The 22,843-nt window shown below is 33.6% G+C and overlaps 1 protein-coding gene and 1 long non-coding RNA gene across 2 annotated transcripts; one reads left to right on the forward strand and one right to left on the reverse strand.

The window, feature by feature from the left end:
* The first annotated feature begins 722 nt into the window (after window positions 1–722).
* On the forward strand, window positions 723–14,085 carry LOC143203575 (uncharacterized). The gene is made up of 7 exons (XM_076415784.1): window positions 723–1,305; window positions 5,816–5,923; window positions 5,987–6,150; window positions 10,943–11,104; window positions 12,026–12,132; window positions 12,192–12,431; window positions 13,751–14,085. Exons 1-7 carry the CDS (start codon window positions 1,060–1,062, stop codon window positions 13,939–13,941), a joined length of 1,218 nt encoding a protein of 405 aa, XP_076271899.1. The 5' UTR covers window positions 723–1,059; the 3' UTR covers window positions 13,942–14,085.
* Window positions 14,086–16,545: 2,460 nt separating this feature from the next.
* Window positions 16,546–18,271, reverse strand: LOC143203578 (uncharacterized). Its single transcript, XR_013007377.1, has 2 exons — window positions 18,051–18,271; window positions 16,546–17,992 (listed from the first exon to the last, which is right to left on the reverse strand). It is a non-coding gene; the product is annotated as an uncharacterized LOC143203578 (long non-coding RNA).
* Between the last annotated feature and the right edge of the window lie 4,572 nt (window positions 18,272–22,843).

The following is a 22,843-nucleotide window of genomic DNA, read 5'->3' on the forward strand; positions in this document are numbered from 1 at the left end:
AAAAAAAAGTAATATTGCCAAAAAATATGTTTTACTATGGTAAGCAAGGGCCTTTCCAATTGAACTGTTACATGAGCATTTGGTTCGTAGTAACTCTTTTACAGATGATATTTCAAAAGCATTAGTGGGAATGCAATGATTTAATCAGAAGGAATAGAATAAATTGATAAAATTTTGCAAAATGTACATGTATGTGTTTCCAGAAAGGAGCAACGAACTAGAAGATGTCTTTATTACTGTTGAGAATGTTTTCACTAAGTTAACGCTGATACAAATTGTGATGAAATAACATTTGGTGCATATATTACTACTATTATAAAGGTTATAAAGACGAGTATTATTTTGTTATAACAATTGGGTATATAAAAACAAAATATTTTCTATTTCTGTTTGTTTTTGAACAAAAAATCGATTCAATAGTAGATAGTAAATTTCAAAATTTAAAAAGAATTATCAGTTAATCCAAGTGAATTAATATTTACTCACCTATATAAGCAGATAAAAATATATATATATGTAAATGTAAGATAAGCAGGAATATTTTTTTTAAATAAACATGCATTTGCTCTCATGCATTTGTGTGTATATAGTGTTTAATATAACATATACAGGGAATAGATAAAATAATATGAATGCCATGCAATAGAGTATATCTTGTTGCATGTTGGTAGTACTGTTTTCGCGTAAATAATGTGACACATATCTATTGATCAGAGTAGTTAGAATGCCAGAAGTATATTTCTATCACCAGTATCATTGAAGAAATTAGTGGATGTTTTGGTGGACACTTAACAAATCTATTTGTGTATATGTCAGGTGTTCATATTATTTTGTCGATCTCCTGTACCCTTAAACAAAATCACATTTTCCCCCAGCCTATATTTATTGTGGTAGCTCGTAAACATAGTTACATATCAACGTTGAAGACGTTAACAGATAAAAATACACTTGATGATAACGTCGAGATAAGCCGCAAGGAATATTTAAAAATAAAACCAGTGATTGACGTGTGGTTCGACGTGTTTCAGTGCACTTTCGTCATCCTGACTTGGCTGGAAAATGTTAATGGACATTTTGGCGGCAGCCCTAGTGCTGTTCCTCACTTATGTTTATATACACAACAAGAAAGACCCAAAACCAATATTCGGTGTATATAGTCGGCCAGGCAAGTGGTTCTTCATCAAATATCCGGCATTCTTAACGCTGATGGTTCTTCGAAGGCTGAAGTACTATTTGGTGGGAAAGGACGGTCTGTACGACATAAAAGAACTGGAAAAAATTCAACCCCTCTCTGAACATCCACTGGTAAGTTCGTTGACTTCCCGCATCATCAGGAATGTCCGTTATATAATATCTTAATTACATTCCACTCCAAAAACGAAACAAATAATACGAGAAAAAAGCATTGAATGATAACAGATCTACTTATATTAATTAACAAATAGAATTACAGAATCTTACATTAGTATTAAAATGAGGTTAGAACAAAAACAGTTCTCAGTTTAGGCAAACGTCGCGTTGTTATTACAGCTATATTTAAAATGGCTGCGATAAGGTATATGAACGTGATGTTTAAGTGTTTACTGCTATTTTATCTCTGATTAAATAAATGTTTGTAATTATTTTAGTCAAGGTCGGTATATTTAATTATTATTATTGTTGAAATACCTGTACTGATGATAAGAAAATATAATGTCCCTTAACTTTAATACATTTGCTCCAGTAATATATTATTTTGCGAATTTTGAAAATATATGGTCGTTGAGGGAAATTAAATATGTTTTTTTAATTATTAATATATTATTACTGGCTGTTGCCGACTGCCTTATGATTTCTCTTTGTAGTAACTTAAAACTAGGTATGTATTTACGAAGTCCCATTGGCCCCTACTTAATATTTGATAAAATAGAAGTTAATAGCACTTTTCTTGGTCTTAGTTCAATATTATTTAAAAGTTGTCGCACTTGGTGTTAATATGAGAGTGCAACATTTCCTCATGTCTTGTTACGAATTAATTTTCTCTATGGCTGTTGGAATCCGAAGACTCGGTGTAAGAAATTATTCCTGTAGTATCTAAGTTCATCTATACTGTTCGCAGGACTTTATTCAAACATGTTTGTAATATGTATCTGCTTGTAGAACAACAACTTACTATATATAGATAATTTAAATTTTCTTCCATATAATCAATACTTTTTTTTCGAGTTCTTTTGTTTTTAACATCTTCCTCCTAACAAAGTTTTGCATCAAGATTTATCCTAAGGTACTTAGACTGTTAATTTGTGAGATAAGAGTGCTATTCATATATGAATAGTTTTGGGTGTAGGTGAATTCAATATGCACTGATTTACTCTCGTTGACTCTTATTTTCCAGGCCTATGTCCACTAATTTATAGTATTACTTGCGTGTTGCAGCTTTTTGGTTGCTTTTTCGTTATTGTCTCTAATATTAAGTTTCCCAGTTTTGAGAAACTAATATTTAAACGTGTTAAACATTTGGTAACAATACCAGATTTCCAGTTTGGTTTTCGAAATCACTATTCAACAATCAATCAAATGCATAGAGTAACTGCGACTATTGAAAGAGCGTTTGAGGAAAAGAAATACTGCCCTGCAATATTCCTGGATGTCTCATAAGCTCTTGATCGGGTTTATTATTTGGGATTAAACTGTAAGATGAGCAAATTGTTACCGCGTAACTACTGTCAATTGCTGGAGTCATATTTATTCGGAAGAAAATTTAGAGTATCGCACGAAATGGCGTTCTCGATATTTAAAAATATCTCGGCTGGAGTTCCACAAGGTAGCGTCTTAGGACCTTTCCTATATCTGCTCTACACTGCTGACATTCCAACAACAAAAGAAACACTTCTTGAAACCTTGATGACACAATTATTATGGCAAAAGATATATCTCTGCCTAGGGCAATAGAAAAAGTGCAAGTGGCAGTCAACAAAATCTACAAATGGACGAAAGATTGGAAAATTCAACTTAATAGCTCCAAATCTGTCCACGTTAATTTTGCATTGAGGCGAAATAATAAAAACTTAATTATATCACTCAATGGATGCCCGATTGCTCAAGCAGAATCAGCTAAATACCTTGGAATCCATCTTGACGGTAGACTAAATTGGAAGCATCACGTTAGACAAAAAGCAAAACACATTAGAACCAAAATAAAACTATACTGGTTAGTCGGAAGATACTGTCAACTTGATCTAAAATCAAAGAGATTGATCTATAATACACTTATAAAGTCAATTTGGACCTATGGTATGCAAATATGGGGTTGCACTAAAAATTCTAATCAACTAGTCATACAACGCTGTCAAAACAAGGTTCTTCGATTGATTACCAATGCCTATCGCTATGTAACCAACGAAGAACTGCACGATGACCTGGAAATCAAATGGATTTGCGAAGTTATCCAAGATTTCGTCTTGAAACACGAAAGAAGAATACTAAATCGTACTAACGTGGAAGCAATACAACTAATGGACAGCGCGCAGGATGTCAGGAGATGGAAGCAAACAAAACCGTACGAATTTATATAAAGTGTATACGTTTAGTGTAAACTATAGCTGTAAGTTAATAATTAATAAACAATTATAATTTTATCATTGAGGAATACATACTGATGTATTTTCTCGCACTCGTCTTGCTTATTAATTAATCCAAGTACATAGGAAAAGTAGTAATAAATTAATTGTAAATTAAGATTGTACTAAGCGTATCTAATAAAGATGTTATAAAAAAAAGTTTCCCAGTGTCTACAAAGAACAGAACCCAAAACACTGACTTGTTGTTTCTTTTACTGTTGAGTAAATTTCTTCTTTTCTAGACATTCTGGCTACGATGTTGGAGTTGTTCCTCATACTTTATCGAGGGCTTGTACTACATCCAAAAATATAGCAAACCAAAATGTTCTCTCTTCGTAGGCCTTTTTAATAATATCTGTAATAATATGTACCGTGTCAATTACTGAATGAGCAGACATAAAACCAAACTTGGTACCATTGAGAACCATTGGTACAATATATATATATATATATTTGTCCAAATATTTATCCAGTAATTTTTATCAGTATGTGTCATTTCGTCAAAGTGTGAACAAAATATTTGCAAATGCTTGAATTTGTACCGAATAATAGCATTTGTGAGAAGTTTTACTTTTTACGGTTAAACATCATCGAATGTTATATGAAGGTTATATCAATCATGCTTCATCGATTTCAACGTGTGAATACTGGCCTCGAAGTTTTAGTTTAATTTTGAAACCGAAGACAGAGACAAAAAATTGTCAAGGTGAGGATTTGAAGATATTACTCGAAGAAACCATGAAAGAGTATTGCTATCGAAAACAATTGATGTGTTTTGCTCGAGCACAGCTCGAAAATGGCCGGAATACCATTAAACACACAACAATGGAATTATATCATATGACAACTTCGACAACATGCCGCAAAACCGTTGAAGATATACTTGTGAGTGCCCACCAGTAACATGTCTAAGCAGAACTTTATTTCTTTCTGAAACTACCAAAAAATTGGTTGATTCGTGGATAGCCTACAGAGGTACATCGTTTTTTCGAGATAGAATCCGTAAATTACCTGAAAGACGGGAAAAGGTAGCGAATATCGATAGAAAATACTTTGGATAAAAGACATTGTACCGATTTTTCAATAAAACAAATTCCTTTAATAGTAATTTTTAGGCCTACTAGATAATCGTATCAAATTTAGTAATTAGGTTTGGTTGTTTAACATTTTTTTACATTCTTCGCATTTTTACCAACAGATCATCAAAAAGTATGCGATAACCTAATATTATTGCTCTTAAAGTAATTACTCTGACTCTATTCATCAATCGATGAGGAAATTTCGATAGAATATCCGTGAAAAATGTAGTGATCTCGTCCTCGACAACTTTTTAGCTTCAAAACGAACAAACGCTCTTTTCTCCCCTCCGAATGTTCGACATCTAAATGCCAGCCAAGCGTCCAATAGATTCGGTTTATTCGCGGCAAAGAATCCTCGGCGGACATCTCCAATTAAATTACAAAACAATGACGTTACGCCGAATCCGAAATATAGGTCAGACTTTTGTGTCGCTCTCTCAGCTTTCCATGGCACACTCGTCTCTTCCATTAAATAATCCCTTTTATTATCAACGGGAATTTGTCATCGAGCGTCTTTTCTCCATTCCTCCCCCCCCCCCCTCCAACACCCGCTGACCAACCTAATCCGTCTTACGCCCTTTGAGTCGAGATAATGGTTTAAGATAAAGCCCCGGTTCGATTGTTTCGGACTTGGATTCGACGGCGGGGACTTTTTTCGCTATGGAAATGGATCTGTCCGACATTTCTACACGTGGAATCCTCGCCGGGTGGCGTGAATAATCGCATTGTTTTAGGGTACGTGATATGGCTCGGTGAATGGAGGTAAAAACGAAACGAAACAGTGATGTTTACGTTATGTGAGTGTTATTTATTGGTGTAATGTAAAATGTGCGAAAAATAAAATAGATAGAACGGATGGCCGCCGTGTTACCTGGAGAAGAGGCTTGGGCGGTCGATGGTGGTACGTCTAAACCAAACGATGGCCGGGTACTGAATGATATACGGAAATACCCTTCAATAACATCCCAGATAAACGTCTCGGGGTTGCCTCCAGCTATTCGTTATCGGGTTCTAGTTGGCGCTGCTGGCACTCCACCCGTGTTCAACATCTGGGATTATATTTCTGGGTATTTTGTAGCCAGTTATTCCATGATTCGACATGCCTCAAGATCGCTACAATGTTTCGTCTCGTTCCAGGCGTTCGACGCGGTCTTCTTTCACGGAGCTACTTTGAACGGTACCTACTTGTGCGCCGGTGGGGAACGACGTCGGAATGGCGTCGTGAATGGTTTGTTTTATCTTTTGGTGAGTTCGTCTGGGTTTTCTATAGACTGACGGGGTTTTTAATGTGCCTTTTGAATGTTCAAGCATCCGGAATTCGGGATGTTGAAGTCGCCGAAGTTGCCCAACACCAAACTGGTCATGGACCCGGAGGCTGCGAAGGAGGGCAAGAAGTGGTCGGCGGAGGGCATCACTTTTACACCCGTGGAGCCGATGAGGCGATGGAACATCTCCTATAATGGAAAAATGAGGTCAGTATGACTGAAAGTAATTAATTTATTTTTCTCTTTTTGGAGAAGCACATTTAGGTTTCCATTTGTTTATATATATATATATATATATATATATATATATATATATATATATATATATATATATATATATATATATATATATATTTATAGCGAAATTCTTCACATCAAACAAAAAACAAAATCAAATAAAAAATATATAAAATTAAAGTTATCTAATCCATCGAATTTAACTGATAATTTTTTTTTAAATAATTATTTATATTTTTATTCAGGAATGATCAAGTTAAATACAAGCCCCTATTAATTTATATTCAGATTTTAAACTCATCTATGTGGACGTGCCACAAGGTGGTGTCCTTTATTTTATACCACTGATATACTTATTTACTTTATGCCACTGATATGCCTAAATGATAAGGAATAACAACAGCAAGATTTGCTGCAGATAACAAGATTTAGTGTAAATAGATTATAAGCAGCTGTCAATAATTTTACTGAGTGGACTAAAAAGTGGCAATTGTTGCCACAACATGGGGCAAATGTCCTACTACCTCTTTGACTGCCTGTAATTTTGTTCAAAGAGAAGATAAATACGTTTGGTTGTCATAAAAAGTTTATTTGCTCTTTACATTTTTTTTCAGTATGGTTGAAAAATTATAGCGACTAATTGGTGACCACATTTCGCCGCAACATTCCGCATTTTTTAAGACATTTTCATGGCATCCTGCAACATTTGAGGCTGAAATTCTTCAATTTTGTGACGAATATTGTCGTTCGGGGCTTATTTTATACTTTTGATTTTAAAAAACCCCATAAGAAAAGTCTGGTGCTGCTGTTAAATAGAATTGTTGAACGAGCTGTGTCTGCTGTTACTCCATCTTACTGAAACCACATGTCCTCTAGTCCTTGCTCTTCTTTTAAGTAGTAACGGTAACTACAAGACCTTGGTCAATAAAAAAAGGGACCAATGATGTTTTCAGCATGAATATCACACCATACAGTTGTTTTTAGTAGATGCAATGATGCTTCATGAATTAATTAAGGATTCTGTGTTCACCAAAGCCGACTGTTCTGTTTATTGATGTTACTCATTATCAATTTAGATGAAAACCCTTCAATTTTACCAGAGAGCCTCAGGCAGTAATGCGCTGTATTCAACTCGTTGATCAAGATCTCTCGGTAGCAATTTTTGGACTATTTGGATTTTGTACGGGAACATTTTCAAATCAGTTTTCAAAATTCGTTTTAAATTGCGTGCAGAAATGTGTAACTGGGAACCACGTAACCGAACTGAAGTTTCTAGAGACTCTGCACCACGTTGCAGACAGACGTCCGTTGTCTTCCAGAACGACGCCTGCCTGCTGTCGTACCGTACTGTGAAAAATTCGCATGTAAACGATAATTTGTGGTTTTGTGAGGCAGTGAACGATTAGGATAAATCTCATTTACGGGAAATTTTACTATTCTACTTAAAATTTAAAAAAAAATGCGACTGAAGATGGTCGAATCCTCTGTGAATTCAACCTAAGAAACCAGATTAGACTTAGTCCCCGGTCCAAATAGCATTATCCTCCAGTTATTGGGAACGAAACCTTCTCTGCCCCCCGCCCCTCCCGAAAACACAAAACGAATGACGAAAATTAAATAGACGAGATTTAAACAGCGGAAAAATGACGCGTCATTATGTTCGCATTTGGCTTTTCCGGGATTTTCCCCCGCGGGATCGGTTCGAACGGGTCCCGAATCGAACCGAAGCGTCGCGGACGGATCCTCCCGCTGGGGCCCGCGCCGGCCGAAACGCTGGCCGGCTGGCTGGCTGCAAAAAAACCCTCACCGGTTATTAAAAGCGGCTGGGAAGGTTTTGCGCCGCTGCCTTTTTTTGATTATGCAAATATCTCTAATGAAATTTATATCAGCCGGTTCGGTGCCGCTTGTTTTTATAGAAATCCAGCTTTGGGCCCTAATATTATTTTATATCGTTCGTTTGCACGATTTTTTTTGTTTTCCAGAAGGTGAATCGATAGAGAGATGGGGGGAGGGAGACACAGAAGGAAAGAGAGAGACCAGAGACACACATTAAGTATACGAAAATATAACAAATTATATGTGTTGGTATGTTTAGTAGTCAAAGTAGCAGGGAAGTAACGTCATCTCAATTTATGACGTCAAAACGTGGCTTTTAGCTTTGGCTTTTGGTTTATTTTAGCTTTGATAGATAAGAGTATTGTATTGTAAATACAAGAATGAAACAAAAATGTTATTAAATATAATTATTATTAAATATAATATTATAACACATATATTCCATATATTTTCGAAGGAAGGTACTACAATTAATTAAACTGCAACAAATTTCGTAAATTAGAGTTATTCTATTATATTTATATCAAACTCTTTTATAAACCACCTATGAGTGACTAATCCACCTAATTAACAATTATATATCCAAGTAATGTACGTATTTCACTGTATTTCTTCTTCGTCTTCTGTTTCTATTCTATCTGTGTACATTTTTCTTGATAAAATTAGATTTAACTGCATTCTCTCTGATGCATTTACCATATCTGCAAAACAGTTAGTATTCTTTCTCTCCTCACATATTTTAACCAATTGCTCATGTATATTCCGAACAATTACACACATGTCTATGCATCTATATCTTTCGTACTCTACAATACGATTTTCTACAGTTATCTTACATTAATTATATACTCACCTTTAGTTGTTTCCACTCTTATCACCATGTCTTGTATTGTAAGAAAGTTTCATCACTGTTACATACAGAGCCACTATTCAAGTTAATAACTAAGCTTTCTAATCTAATACTAATTCACCACTACATCCTTTGTTAATTTCTTCTTCTGTTGGTCTGATGGAGCTTATCCAATTAGAAGGATTTTATTATAGAGGATCCTTTTCATATATTCAAACAGTTCTTGCATTAAACATTTCAAATATACTTACCAATGAATAATTTGAAATACACCACTCTTTAACACAACTTCTTAACTTTTTGAAATATCTGTATCTACATACAGATTGAAATAACAAGACTCCTTTAATTTTTAAATAAATAATAAAATTATATTCTTTTAAAGACAATCTTTGGAAGCTGCATTAGACCTCTTCGTCTACATACATACCAGATGATATTCTCATGAGAATCGAATTTTTCGTGCCCCTGGAAATTTTCTTGATTACTTGACTGACTGTGGATATCTGAAGGTCCCGATGTATGTTAGGTCGTCAGTGCTGTAGTACTTGGGTGCGCCCACAATACTTTTCAGGAGTTTGTTCCGAAAAAATTGTAATTTGTTTATGTTGCCCTTTGCAGAACATCCTCATAATTGGACTCCAAATGTCCATATAGTTTTCAGAATTTCCTTATATAATAGCAATTTATCATGTACAGATAATTGTGATTTTCTTCCAATTAGCCAATACATTTTCTTATGTTTCAATTCCAGTTCTTTTCTTTTCTTCTTTATATGTTGCTTCCAACAAAGTTTTGCATCAAGATTCATTCCGAGATATTTAGTATTATTGCTATATGGAATGATAGTATTATTTAATATTATTGGTGCTTGTAGGTCAACTACACATGCTTTATATACTTTCGTTAATTTTTATCTTGCAAGCTTGTCTCTAATTATTTATATTGTCACAATATGTATTAGCCTGCTGTAATTTAGGTGTGTTATATATATATATATATATATATATATATATATATATATATATATATATATATATATATATATATATATTGTTTTTGCTGTTGTAACAAATGATATTGACAGGGAGAAGTTGTTGTTTTTAATTAAAATCAAGTCTCTAACAAGTCAACCAAAATTAAGTGGTGAAGCCAGTCGGATATTTCGCTGGTTCGGGCAACATCTGGGGCGGTGGGGGAAAAACCGCAAGCTCGTGGCGATATTTTTAACACTCCCGTAAAGTTTTAGCTCGAATCTATTTTCACGTTACTGTGTATTTAAGTTAATCTTTCAACATAGTTTTCATTGTTATAGATTGACCACCCGTTAATAACATCTTGACAATAAATCTTCTCCCTTACCTAGAGCTGCGATTTGAGGCTGTTGGCATATTTTTTAATGGTATATAGCAAGGGGTGGTCCAATTCAAACAATCTATTAGAACAACGCAATGATGTTACAATGGTACGAAGTGTGGTGATCTTTTTCTGCCACATTTACCAATACCACATGCCTCAAGAGCTATCTTATTATCAATTTAAATTTTAATCCTATTGACGACAGACTTTAAAACTCCAGCAATAGCTGCTATCTCTTTCTGGGAATGTGCAGTAACAACATTTGTATCTCTCAATATTTTTTTGAAAACGTGTCCAAAACCTTACCAATTCCGATAGGTTGAAAATTTGGGTTAATCGCGTGGAACTATTAATAAATTATAAATTCGTAGACGAAACATGGCAAAAATATTATTATACGGAGTATTACAGACCTTTTTGTTTTGCACTCAAAAGTCGATCATAAGTAATGACATGAAATTAATGATTTTAACGGACAATGACTAAGTGACAAGAAACGTCGCACAATTAACTCTATTGCCACTTCAAATAAACAATAATAATGATGCCAGTGCCTATTTAAAATGGAATAACCCTTTAAAAACTACATAATTTATTCAAACAAATATAATAATCTATAAATCACATAAATACAAGTACTGTCCCTAATCATTTATCCGCCCACTGTACATATTACATAGAAAAACAAAAAAAAATCATTAAAAACATTATTTTTAGATCACACGAGAGCCCAGAAACTGTCTTCGAGGTCATCATCCAAGCTACCTTCACCAGCACGCTACCCTGGGTGAGTTTCGACGTAGACCTACCAGCGAAGACTATGGCTCGAGCCATCGCCCGGGAGCCGTGGTCCAGAAAAAAGTTCGAGTTAATGAAAGAGTAAGTTGCGATCGATGACTCTACGTGACGGGATTATGCCAATAGCCTGTCAAAACTTTGCCACATATCTCAGAGCGAGAAAAGAAAAGGAGGGTCGCCAACTCTCGCCAAAGTAAATAATCGCATCCTGGGCCTCCGCCCTTATTTCACCTCCCTACTCGTTTCCTTTGTTGTTTGTTATACTTCGTCTCCATTTTAAAGCAAACATGTCAATAAATCATTGGGGGCATAGAATTTGGGATCTGATTGGCTTCAATATCGATTTAAGACAATCCTGTTTAATAAAAGTTCTTCTCTTCAGATAATTTTCTTATCAGTACAAGATTGTTATTTTAGAAGAATCATAGAGGCTAGTGGGTCGCCCTGTGATTGAAATTCGACCACAATTTATGAAGTTAATTATGTTTTTGTATAATATTTTGTCATTGTCATTTTGTTAATCGTTAAACATCTCCATATTTTTCAGTGGTTTAAAATATTTACCAAATTACTATTAATAATTCGTAACTTCTTATATTTATCCTATGTGTTCCATCTAGGCAAATTATGCTGTTAGTTTCACTTTATCTACATAATTTCATTACTTGATTTATGTTTTAATATAATTTTTATCTTTTATTCATATTTTTCATCTAAAATATATATTGAAATCAACAAATTTAATTTATTTGATAAGAAATGAATGATTTTACCTATATTTTTTAATGAAGCTGCATCGTTCTTTACTTATCTATACCACTATTCAATCTTTAAACTAAAAAATCTGTAATTTTTTTTCGTCAGCTAATTTATTTATTTCAAACAAACGTTTAAGTTAACAAAGTTCTTCTAAGCGTTGTTAACGATCCTTGATACATTAAAAGTATAACAAAAGAAATTAAAGTATATTAAAGAATATCCCGAATTATCATTTACTTCCAGAGCTCATCAATCCCATTACGAACAAATGGGTGACATCGTTGGTACCATAAAAGTGAACGGAAAGGAACTACCGTTGAAAATGGACGGTTTTAGAGATCACAGTTTCGGTAATAAATAACCCAGCCTATGTACAACCTCAAAATGTTAATACCTCTCTAACCAACAGGCTTCAAGAGAGATTGGACGCTGATGCACAGATACATTTTCCACATGTTCTACCTAGAGAATCAGACTCGCATAACATTGGGCGTCATATCTCAGCCATGTACCGCGTCTCAGGTCGAGATGGGCTACGTAGTGTTTCCCAATGGCAAATTGGAAATGATCGAAAGTTGTGACTTGCAGCTCTGGCAACATGGAGAAAGCGGCAGGCCTAGTGATCAGATCTCGTTCAGTTTTACTACCAGTAAGTTTTTCTAGAATCTTATAAAAGAGTACGAAATTAACTTCAGATTTATACGCAAAAAACAGAATTAATTTGATACTATCATAATATGCCTGTGTGTAATATACGTTTTGTTATAGAAAATGGTATTTGCCATCATATAGTTTCCTTGCTATTAAATAGCAAGACGGTTTAACACGTATATATATATATATATATATATATATATATATATATATATATATATATATATTGTATTAGTTTGGATTCCGACAGAAAACTTCAACAATTGACCAGGTCCATAGAGTAACGGATACCATTGAGAGTTCTTTCGAATAAATACAAATATGATCTGTGGTTTACTAGATGTAGCATAAGCCTTCGATAGAGTTTGGCACTAGGGCCTGATATATGAATTGCAGCAAAAACAAAATGTTGCTAAAGCAATATATAGAGATATAAATATCACATATCTCCAATAGGTTCTTCAGAATTAAACAAGAAGAATAATATTCTAAGGCAGCGTCCTAGGATCTTCTATCTTCTTTATATTAGTGACATACCAAAACTCGAGGAAATTACGATAGCTACATTTGTGGGTGATAAAGGACCGTTAGCACTGAGTAAAAAATAAAGATAGCACAAGCAGTTATCTACGGACTAACAGACTGAACAAAACAATAGAGGATACATTTAATGAGCTAAATCCTGTTACCAAAAAGAAACTAAACAACCCACCAGTCTTGAAATTGAATGATGCTGTACTATCATATATAAATAGTGCTAAATATTTAGACAACTTAAAATAAAATATAAACAGCTATATTGATTCCTTGGAATAAAATTCTAAATGTCAATTCACAATAAAATACTGTGGTGCTGTGCCCGGTGTAGCAATGTATTGCATTAGTTTCCAGGAAAACACAAAGCCAAACTACACCTCCTTGAAAACACAGAATAGCTTCAGCTACTGCATTGACGATATTCTGTTCGCATACTAAACAGGAAACTAAACCCTAGGAACTTATGTGGTGTAAGGTGTGAGAACGGAACTATAGATTGTCGCTGGATAGACTATAATATGGAAATTATAATAATAATTGTTAGTAGTAAATTAATCGTTGGTCTAGAAGACCAGTGTTAATAAAATAAGTTGAATAACAATTATTGTCATCAAATTGTTTCAAATAATGGTTATATTCAATACTCTTAAGACATATATAATCGATATTGATTTGTTGTGTTGAAAAAATATCTACCAATTCATGTGATACTCCAAATTACACCTGTATAAACATTTTTAACATCCCTACTCATTCTAATATTTACCTAAATTTCAGAAAGTAATATCTTTGAATGCATGGTGACCTACAACAAGACTGCTAGCCATTTTGTGGGTGGTAATGAAGTGGTGAAGATGTACGAACGATTTGCCGACTGTAACGTGAATGGAGTAAAGGGCAAGTCGATTTCTGAATGGTGCTACAACAACGTCAGCGGTAACTTTGATTTGAATCAATACAAATGTTGATTAACTTGTTTCTTTTCTTTTTCTGATACGGACAACAATTGTTTTATTTCGGGTCTGCTGAAAAGAAAGGTTTGCTATTGCAAATTTACTTTATTACTTTTTGAATGGCTTTTATTAATAAAATAAACCTTTTTTGTGTTTGAATTTGTTCCAATTTTATCCTAATTCACTAGCTTTCAATTTTCCTGGAAAAGGTGTAAAAGTTTTATTATACTTTTTCTTGTCGGTTTAATTGACTGGGAATTTCCTGACTATCTTTGGTAAATCCTTATTGTAGTTATTAAGTTTTCATCTCTATCTTACCATCTATTTAGTAGGTAATGTTTTATACCCAAGAGCAGGATAGAATGGAGAGTATTTGCTATTCACTCGTTTTATATGTAAGTAAAACCATTTTTTGAGTTTCCTGCAATTTTTTTTCACAAAACAACTTTTAAATTTCTGTAACAAGAACGTTAAGATGTCAATAACCTCATAAATATTGATGACGTGGGCTCACGTGGGTTATGTTGGATGGAGTATATATAGTATCTTTAGTATAGACCATAGAGCAATAGAGAGACAACCCAATAGGGGACTCTGAACAATGGGTTATATCGGCCATTCTATAATTTGATTGGTCAATTTCATTCTGTCCATTATAGGCACCTGTAAAATGTTTATACTCTGTGAAGACATTTGATTGGCTCTTTGATAAATTTTGGCACGTGACCGCCCTGACGTCACGTTTAATTAACCAATTAAATTTAAATAAAAAACAATTTAATTTATAAAATAAATTTATTAAGTAAAATTCAATGAATGAAATAAATATATTCTGTAAAACTGCAAATTATGTATAACATATACATATAGTATAAATATAAATATATCTATAAAATATTAATATTATTATAAACAAAAAACTTTGGAATAAATCAAAATTATCTCTTTTATTTTTTTCCATTTTTCACATTTGTTTGTTTATGGCCATCAATATAATAGGATCTATTAGAATTATGGCTTTTTATTTTCTTATAACAGGTCATTTGAAAAGTCCCCGGCCTACAATAGTAAGACACATTTTTTTGGCAAAACTAGTTTTTTTTATTCAATATAATTCCCTTCAAGGGCGATAAACCGATTTTAGCGACCCTCCAATATTTGGATACCATTTTTGTAGTACGATTTGTCCTTTGCTTCAAAATAGGCCTCAGTTTCGGCCATCACCTCTTCATTCGACGAATATTTCTTCCCAGCGAGCATTCTTTTGAGATCTGAGAACAGGAAATAATCGCTGGGGGCCAGAGAATACGGTAGATGAGGAAGCAATTCGAAGCCCAATTCATGGATTTTTGACACGATGCATTGTCTTTGTGAAGCAGCACTTTCTTTTTCTTCAAATGCGGCCGTTTTTCGGCGATTTTGTGCTTTAAACGGTCCGATAATGCTATGTAATAGTCGCTGTCCTTCCCTTTCAAGGTAGTCATTGACAATTATTCCATGCGCATCCCAAAATACAGACGCCATAACCTTGCCAGCCGACAGTTGCGTTTTTTCCACGCTTTAGAGCGGGTTCATCGTGTGCAGTCCACTTGGATAACTTTGGAGTTTAATGATGGAGCGGTGTTTTATCTATTGTCGCATGCTGACGCAAAAACTCGGGTTTATTACGCTTGATCATCTTCAAACACAACTCCGAATCATCAACTCGTCGTTGTTTTTGGTCAAAAGTGAGCTTGCGCGGCACCCACTTTGCACAGAGCTTTCCCATACCCAAATATTCGTGAATGATATGATGTACACGTTCAGTTGATATCTTTAGAGCGTGTGCTATTTTATTCAATTTCAAATTATAGTCATTCAAAACCATTTTGTCGATTTTTTAAATGTTTTCGTCCATAACAACCTCTTTTGGGCGTCTACTGCGTTCAACGTCTTCGCTACTCATTTCACTACGGTTAAACTTAGTATATCAATCCTTGATGGTTGATTTTCAAAATTGGCTTCACTCAAAATGCTATAATTCAAATACTAATGATCCGACAGCTGTCAAATTTATACACGCATCTTTTGACGGTTAGGGCTACCTAAAAAACCTACGGATTTAATTCTAGTAGCGCCATCTATGTACCAGGCAGGGGACTTTTCAATTTACCTGTTAATGCAACCAAGCTTTTCTATAAGTCTGATCGAACATAATTAACAAGATGTTTCGGAAAAAATTCTCTCGCGTTCATCCATGGGAGAAAGGAACCGCCCCTACTACTTTTTTCAACGTCTGTGTCTGATTTTATGGAAAGCGAACGCCGCTCCGGACGAGATCGGCGAGGTCTGCGATCCAGAAACCAATCCGAGTATACATATTTATAATTGGGAGGGTGAATAAGTTTGAATGCAGCTTGTTCGTAATGAAATCACGCGAGACGGCTCATCCCCCGACAAGAGTCGTCTTTAATATTCCCATTTATATTTATGATGGTCGTTCGTTTCTTTTTTCTGGCGCTGCTTCTTCGCCCATGGCTCGAGTGTAAACAAGAGAAATTCGCTTAAATTAACACGGTGCATCCGATGAGAACTTTTGAGAGCTACATTTACATCAAAATGGGAAAGAAAGATCGTGAATAGATTTCATGAGTTTGTATTATAATAATGTATTCAAGTTTACGAATTAGACCCAAACAATAATGAAAAGAAAAGTCAATAAGTGTCTCTAAAGTTTGACAACGTCCACTTTCCAGATGGTGGTGGCATCGCTATTCTAGAATATTAATTGATTAGTTTAAATTTCCATTATAGGCACATGTAAAGAAAAGACATTTCATGGGTCTTGAGGTTTTCAAACATCGTGGCATCATACTTTATTAACCAGTAAAAAGTATATTTAATTCCTAAAAGTTATTAAATGAAATACAACGAAAACATAAAAAGTGTATATAAAAACAATATAACAACAATATATAGCATAACAAAGAAGAAACTTCAATTGTAAACAAGAGAAATTCGCTTAAATAAACAAGGTGCATTCAATGGCAACTTACGAGAGCTACATTTACATCCAAGTAGGGAGGAAAGATCGTGAATAGATTTACTGACTTTGTATTGTAATAATTTATTCGTGTTTGCGATCTAGACCTATACAATAATGAAAAGAAAAGTCAATAAGTGTCTCTGAAGTTTGGCAACGTCCAATTTCCAAATGACAGTGTTATCACCATTATAGTAAATTAATTGGTTGGTTTAAATTTCCATTGTAAGTACCTGTAAGGAAAATAATTTATTTTGAAGACATTTGATTCGTCTTGAGGTTTTCAGAAACATAGTTTCGTCGAAGATAATTGACCAGTAAAAAACTATATTTAATTCCTCAAAATTATTAATTATAATTCAACGAAAACATAAAAAGTTTCTCTAGAAACAATATAACAATAAGATATTGCATAACAAACATTTCGGTATATGTCCCCAGACTCTTTCTGATTTCTGCTTATCCTTGCTGTGTATGTATATGTACATGCTGCTTATATATATATATATATATATATATATATATATATATATATATATATATATATATATACATATCGGTCGTGATCTGCCTAACATTGCTTCATTTTTGATTAAGATAAAAATGTGATATATTGTGATATCGAGATAGAATCAGTAATATCAATATCCCCACATTGAAATAATAAATCTTGGTATTCTTGGTAAAAATGGCATTCTTTAAAAAGAGTCCTTAAGTTCCATTAGACCTCTTCGTGGATTATATATACACTACCTAACTCCTGTATTTCGTAACAGTGAATGAAGGAGTGACTTACATTCTCAAAGAACTGCATATCCCTAAGTTTTCTTTGGATACTTCCCAGAGCAACTATTACCTCTCAAATTATTGTGTTCAATAATATTTATATGGAAAAAAACTACTACTGTTTTTATACATTTTAGAAATTTAACCTCGAATAGAGCTAACATCAAGGTGATCTTGAGTCGTCACTTGCTTTGTTATGTACCATTCCTTATATTCACCCCTCTAAATCCTTATATTACCAATAAGTGCTACAACACGCTAAAAATATTTCCAATAAAACTATATCAACTTAATATTTAATAGTATTGATACTTACTTCTCTAGCGCAATTTACTGACAAGAAGGGGTCTCCACAATCTCGTTTCCGTTCGAAGTAATTGATTAGCAATACTTATTGATATATTTATTGATATCAGTTCCCTGGCGATTGGTTAATTTGTACAGATTTCCTGAGCTCTATCCTGGCAATTGAAAATTCAACTTTTAGGCACCCCGTTATCGTTGGTATCTATAACATCTATAACAATCTTGTTGAGCGGAAAATAGAGGGTAATGAGAGAGCAGACAAAGCAGCTAAATAAGCCACTCTAAGTGGTAGATATATTCCTAGTTTCCATATTATAAGGATCTATATCCCATTAAAATCGATAGTCTTGTTCAACTAGAGTGAGACTTGCTGGGGGGCGATAATAAATTGTGGTTTATTAAGCAAGTTTTTTTTTTTGCTTCTATGACATTGCCTACTAATAGGTAAGAGGTCAATTAAAAAGTCCACCCTACCATAATAAAACACATTTTTTTGGCAAAATTAGATTATTTTATTCAACATAATTCCCTTCAAGGGCGATACACCGATTATACCGACCCTTCAACTTTTCGATACCATTTTTGTAGTACGATTTGTCCTTTGCTTCAAAATATGCCTCGGTTTCGGCAATCACCTCTTCATTCGACGAAAATTTCTTCCCTACGAACATTCTTTTGAGATCTGAGAACAGGAAATAGTTCACAAACTAATGTTCCGACAGCTGCCAAATTTATACACGTATCTTTTGAGGGTTAGGGCTAACTAAAAAACATATGGATTTAATTCTAGTAGCGCCATCTATGTGTCAGGCGAGGGACTTTTCAGATGACCTGTTATAAGCAGGTCCTGTTAAATAGATTAATGATCGGGCATTGTCGGTTCTCACATTCATATCTTATGAGTGGCGACATTCCTCCATTGTGTGATTATTGTGGACTATTAAAATCAGTCCGACATGTTTTAAAATCGTTTGAGGCTCTACGGTCTATTAGAAATAGACATAATATACCTAGAAATCTGAAAACTCTTTTCACTTCAAACCACACCGATAAAATATTTGATTATTTACATGAAATTCATTTACAATATTCTATTTAATTTCTTATCTCATATTTAATTTTATTTTGGAGAAAGCAAACTATTGTATATTTTTAACCTTTACGTTATATTTTATCTACTGCTTTGGTCTCAATTTATTAATATATTTTGTATTATGAATTATAATTTTTTATACTGTTATTGTTTTACATGTGCTTTTAAGTTAACTATTTATTTTTATATTTTATCTATATTTTTATATTTATCCGTTGTTTTACATATCCTACTTATTAAATTGATATAATTTAAATGTATAATATTTATTTATGTTTTATCTCGTTTTATATATTGATTGATTATTATTTTATTTATACAATTTGTGTTTGTACCGTATATGGATTTTATACATGTTTATTCTGTTTTGATTTTGTCTACTAGACATACTTAACAATATATATCACTGTCCTAATAAAATAAATATACGTTTAAGTCACCAAATAACACAACAGTGTTGAAGTGACTATAACTTAAAAAAACAGTCAGAAAGACTGTAATTATTTAATGATCTTTTCATTTTTAGTCAGAATTATCATAAATTTTAAGCAAGAATTATAAATGTAACAAAACAAGCTCCAAAGAACATTTGCTGGTTTATAATATCTGAGTATTATCGTTGTTTTGAATAATTTCGTAGACATATGACAACGGTGCCGACCAATGTCACCATAAATTGAATTTCAGGGACTGATTCGGTTACATGTTCGGACGCATCAGACTTCATTCTGTATCTTTTTATCTAGAATGTTGATAATTAGTGAAATGAGAAGGAAAAATCCGTTCCGAGTTTAAAACGAATTTTACGTTTTTATAAACTGAATTTGGCTGCATCAATGACGTTTTGATACTGAAGATCTCTTAAACAGGTCGTTGAATTAACGAAAGTGCTCCTGAGGTTTCTTCCCGTACAATTCCGAGTAATTTTCTCGGATGTAAGACTCCAGGAAACCAAAAACCATCAACTGAAGCTGAACGTCTTAGAATACACCTCACCAAATCGAATTACACATAATATTATGGACAGGGTGAAGAAAAAACACAGAAAAACGCCGGAACAAGCTCAATGGCGCGTTAATTCTCCCCGACGTTTCCCCTCCCGCTCCGGACCCGACGACGTTCTGCTCTTAATGCGTCTATTTATATTTATGAAACGAGGTCTCGACGCCGTTTTTCAACTGTATCCCATCGACGCCCGGCCATATTTTCCCGATTTAGCGCCCGCATTTGCATCCCTTTGATGAGACCCGTCGCATTTAGATGCAAATGCGAAAAATACCGATAGAGTCGCGCGCGTGAACCTCCGCGCCCCCCGCATCGGTTCCGGAGCTCCACTCATCGGTGGGTGGGGAGGGACACTTTCAAAAAACAATATAAACGTTTAGGAGCGTTGCAAGCGTTGAATTATGCATGAGCCGCGGCGCCGCCACCTGAAGGTTACGCGAAATGGAAAATCTTTAGGGTCCGTCGACGCTATTAAGGCCCTCCGGATGGCTGGGCTTTAAACCCGAAGAAACCTATCGAGAAAATTGGAAGCGGAACACATTTGCACGTTCCCGGTACCGAGAGGCGGAGTGAAAGTCCGTTTCTACCAATTACTATAGAATGCCCGCGAGCTGATTAACTAGTGGCTGTTTTTAGATAGATAACGCTAAAAGAGAATACGATAGACATGCATTGACTTTATGTAAACACATTTCGATATAATCTGTACATAAATATGATGGTTTCACTCGTTTTTTTCAGATTTGCAATAAAATTGTCTAATAGAATATGACTTTTTATTTATCTTCATTTGTTTCCCTATTTTTATTTATCCGGTAAACAAAATTACGATACCTTCAATTATTGAAATGTGCATTTTAATTAGTAGTTGATTTAAAATATTTAAAAAATATACCAATGATAATTTTCATATTGTTACCTTCGCTAATCTTTAAATGACTTCCCAACATATTTTTTACTATTCAAAACTTACGTTCGATTGTTGCTTTTTCATTTAATGGGGCTAAATATCTCCGTCGCAGAACAACATACAAAGAAAAATATATTAGAGTAAAATTTTCAACACCAACAGACCAAAGCAAATTATATGCGCTGGCGTGGAGCTTGTCAGAAGAGCACTCAAACTATTAATTGTGCAAGTGTTCTAAATTAAAATGACCTTACTGTATCATCAGTAAAATGCTACAACTACATTTATTCTAAACTCACTTGACAGACTTCACAGTCACGCGTTGTTTTTTTCCAAGAGTTGTGGTTAGGAAGTAATTTTTGGTAAAATATTATTTTTACAAAAGTTGGAACCAAGCTACAAAGGCTCTTATGTTCGTTTATGGAATGTTATAAAGAACATTCAAGACAAAAGGAAAATAAAAAAACCTGGAACTTAGAGCGCTAACGAAGGAACAAATGAGAAAGACGAAATCAAATTTAATCAGCTGGTGGATGTGGACATTACAAAATTACAAGAGCTGGCGACGTTAAATTTTTAAATCGTATCTACAAGTATGTACTACTACTGCTGTTTGAACAATTAATTTAAGTTTATATTATTTTTGTAGGTATGACTTATAGGATGGGGGCAGAATAAAAATGTGGGCTCATTACTTCCCAAAAATGCTGAAATCATCGGAAACATGGCAATAGAGTCAATGACAAACAATCTTTGTGAACTGTTCATTATATAATTATACAAGATGGACATTGTATCAATAAACTTAATTCAAAATCTGAATTTTTCTTCTTGAAATTCTTCTTTAATTTGTGAATTCGTGATAATTTATTAAATTTATATTATATTCTTAAAATATACATATAATTTTTAAAAACTGGCAACGCTGCAAATTCAAATTCTGTGCATGACAGGATTTGTAAAGAACTGCACTCTATTCTCTGATTAATACAATTCGATTCAACCTAAAGTTATTTGTAATTCCTCAAGTTTTCATTAACCTATGAAGGATAATGATAGCAAAGTACTTGAAAATGGTAAAAAATCACACAATCATTTCAATATTTTCACATATATATAACACATAATATCTATCTATCTATCTATATATATATATATATATATATATATATATATATATTTCACATATATATACAATTTGCACATCAATATATGTGTACATCTCGAGATGTTTTACATCTCGGATAAGGGTAAAATGGTTAAAATATACCGTATGTATTTTGGAGAGTAGGAAACAAAAATCTAGGTTAAATTGCTGTAGCTTGTGTAACTGTTAAGAACGTTAAATTTATAAATTTCGAAGAATTAACGACAAAATGGCGAAGGAAACATCAGAAATCTAATTTAAACAAATCCAGCTTTATATTTTTTTTTAATTAGCACATAAGACACAGTACATAAATTTTGGTGTTGAGTAATAATCAGCAAAAATATTTAGTTATCATTGAATGTTTGAATACAATGCTTTGGTATATACGGAAACTGTTTTATATCAACACTATTAAGTATCCCTCTAACTGATATTTGTATACGGTTAGTGTATTTTACTTCTTCGGTCTGCAGAAATCAAGTCTAAGTATCAGAGGTTTTAGTTAATATTTAGTTAAGCTACTGAAAACAACTATTCCCAATGAAATGGTGGAGGAAATTTTTTAAAATACTTAAAAATTACATAATTATTTTCTAAATCTATGAAAATATGTTTATATATATATATATATATATATATATATAT

This window comes from Rhynchophorus ferrugineus, unplaced genomic scaffold, assembly GCF_030347505.1.
Source record: "Rhynchophorus ferrugineus isolate W39M unplaced genomic scaffold, kcgeb_rfMv2 rfM10, whole genome shotgun sequence".
Classification (NCBI taxonomy): Eukaryota; Metazoa; Arthropoda; class Insecta; order Coleoptera; family Curculionidae; genus Rhynchophorus; species Rhynchophorus ferrugineus.

Excerpts from the sequence above, each read along its gene's own strand:
- LOC143203575 (XM_076415784.1), top strand. The coding sequence starts at position 1,060 with ATGTTAATGGACATTTTGGCGGCAGCCCTAGTGCTGTTCCTCACTTAT. Across the intron at positions 5,924-5,986 it reads ATGGTTTGTTTTATCTTTTG|CATCCGGAATTCGGGATGTT; the intron begins GTGAGTTCGTCT and ends TGAATGTTCAAG. Across the intron at positions 11,105-12,025 it reads AAGTTCGAGTTAATGAAAGA|AGCTCATCAATCCCATTACG; the intron begins GTAAGTTGCGAT and ends ATTTACTTCCAG.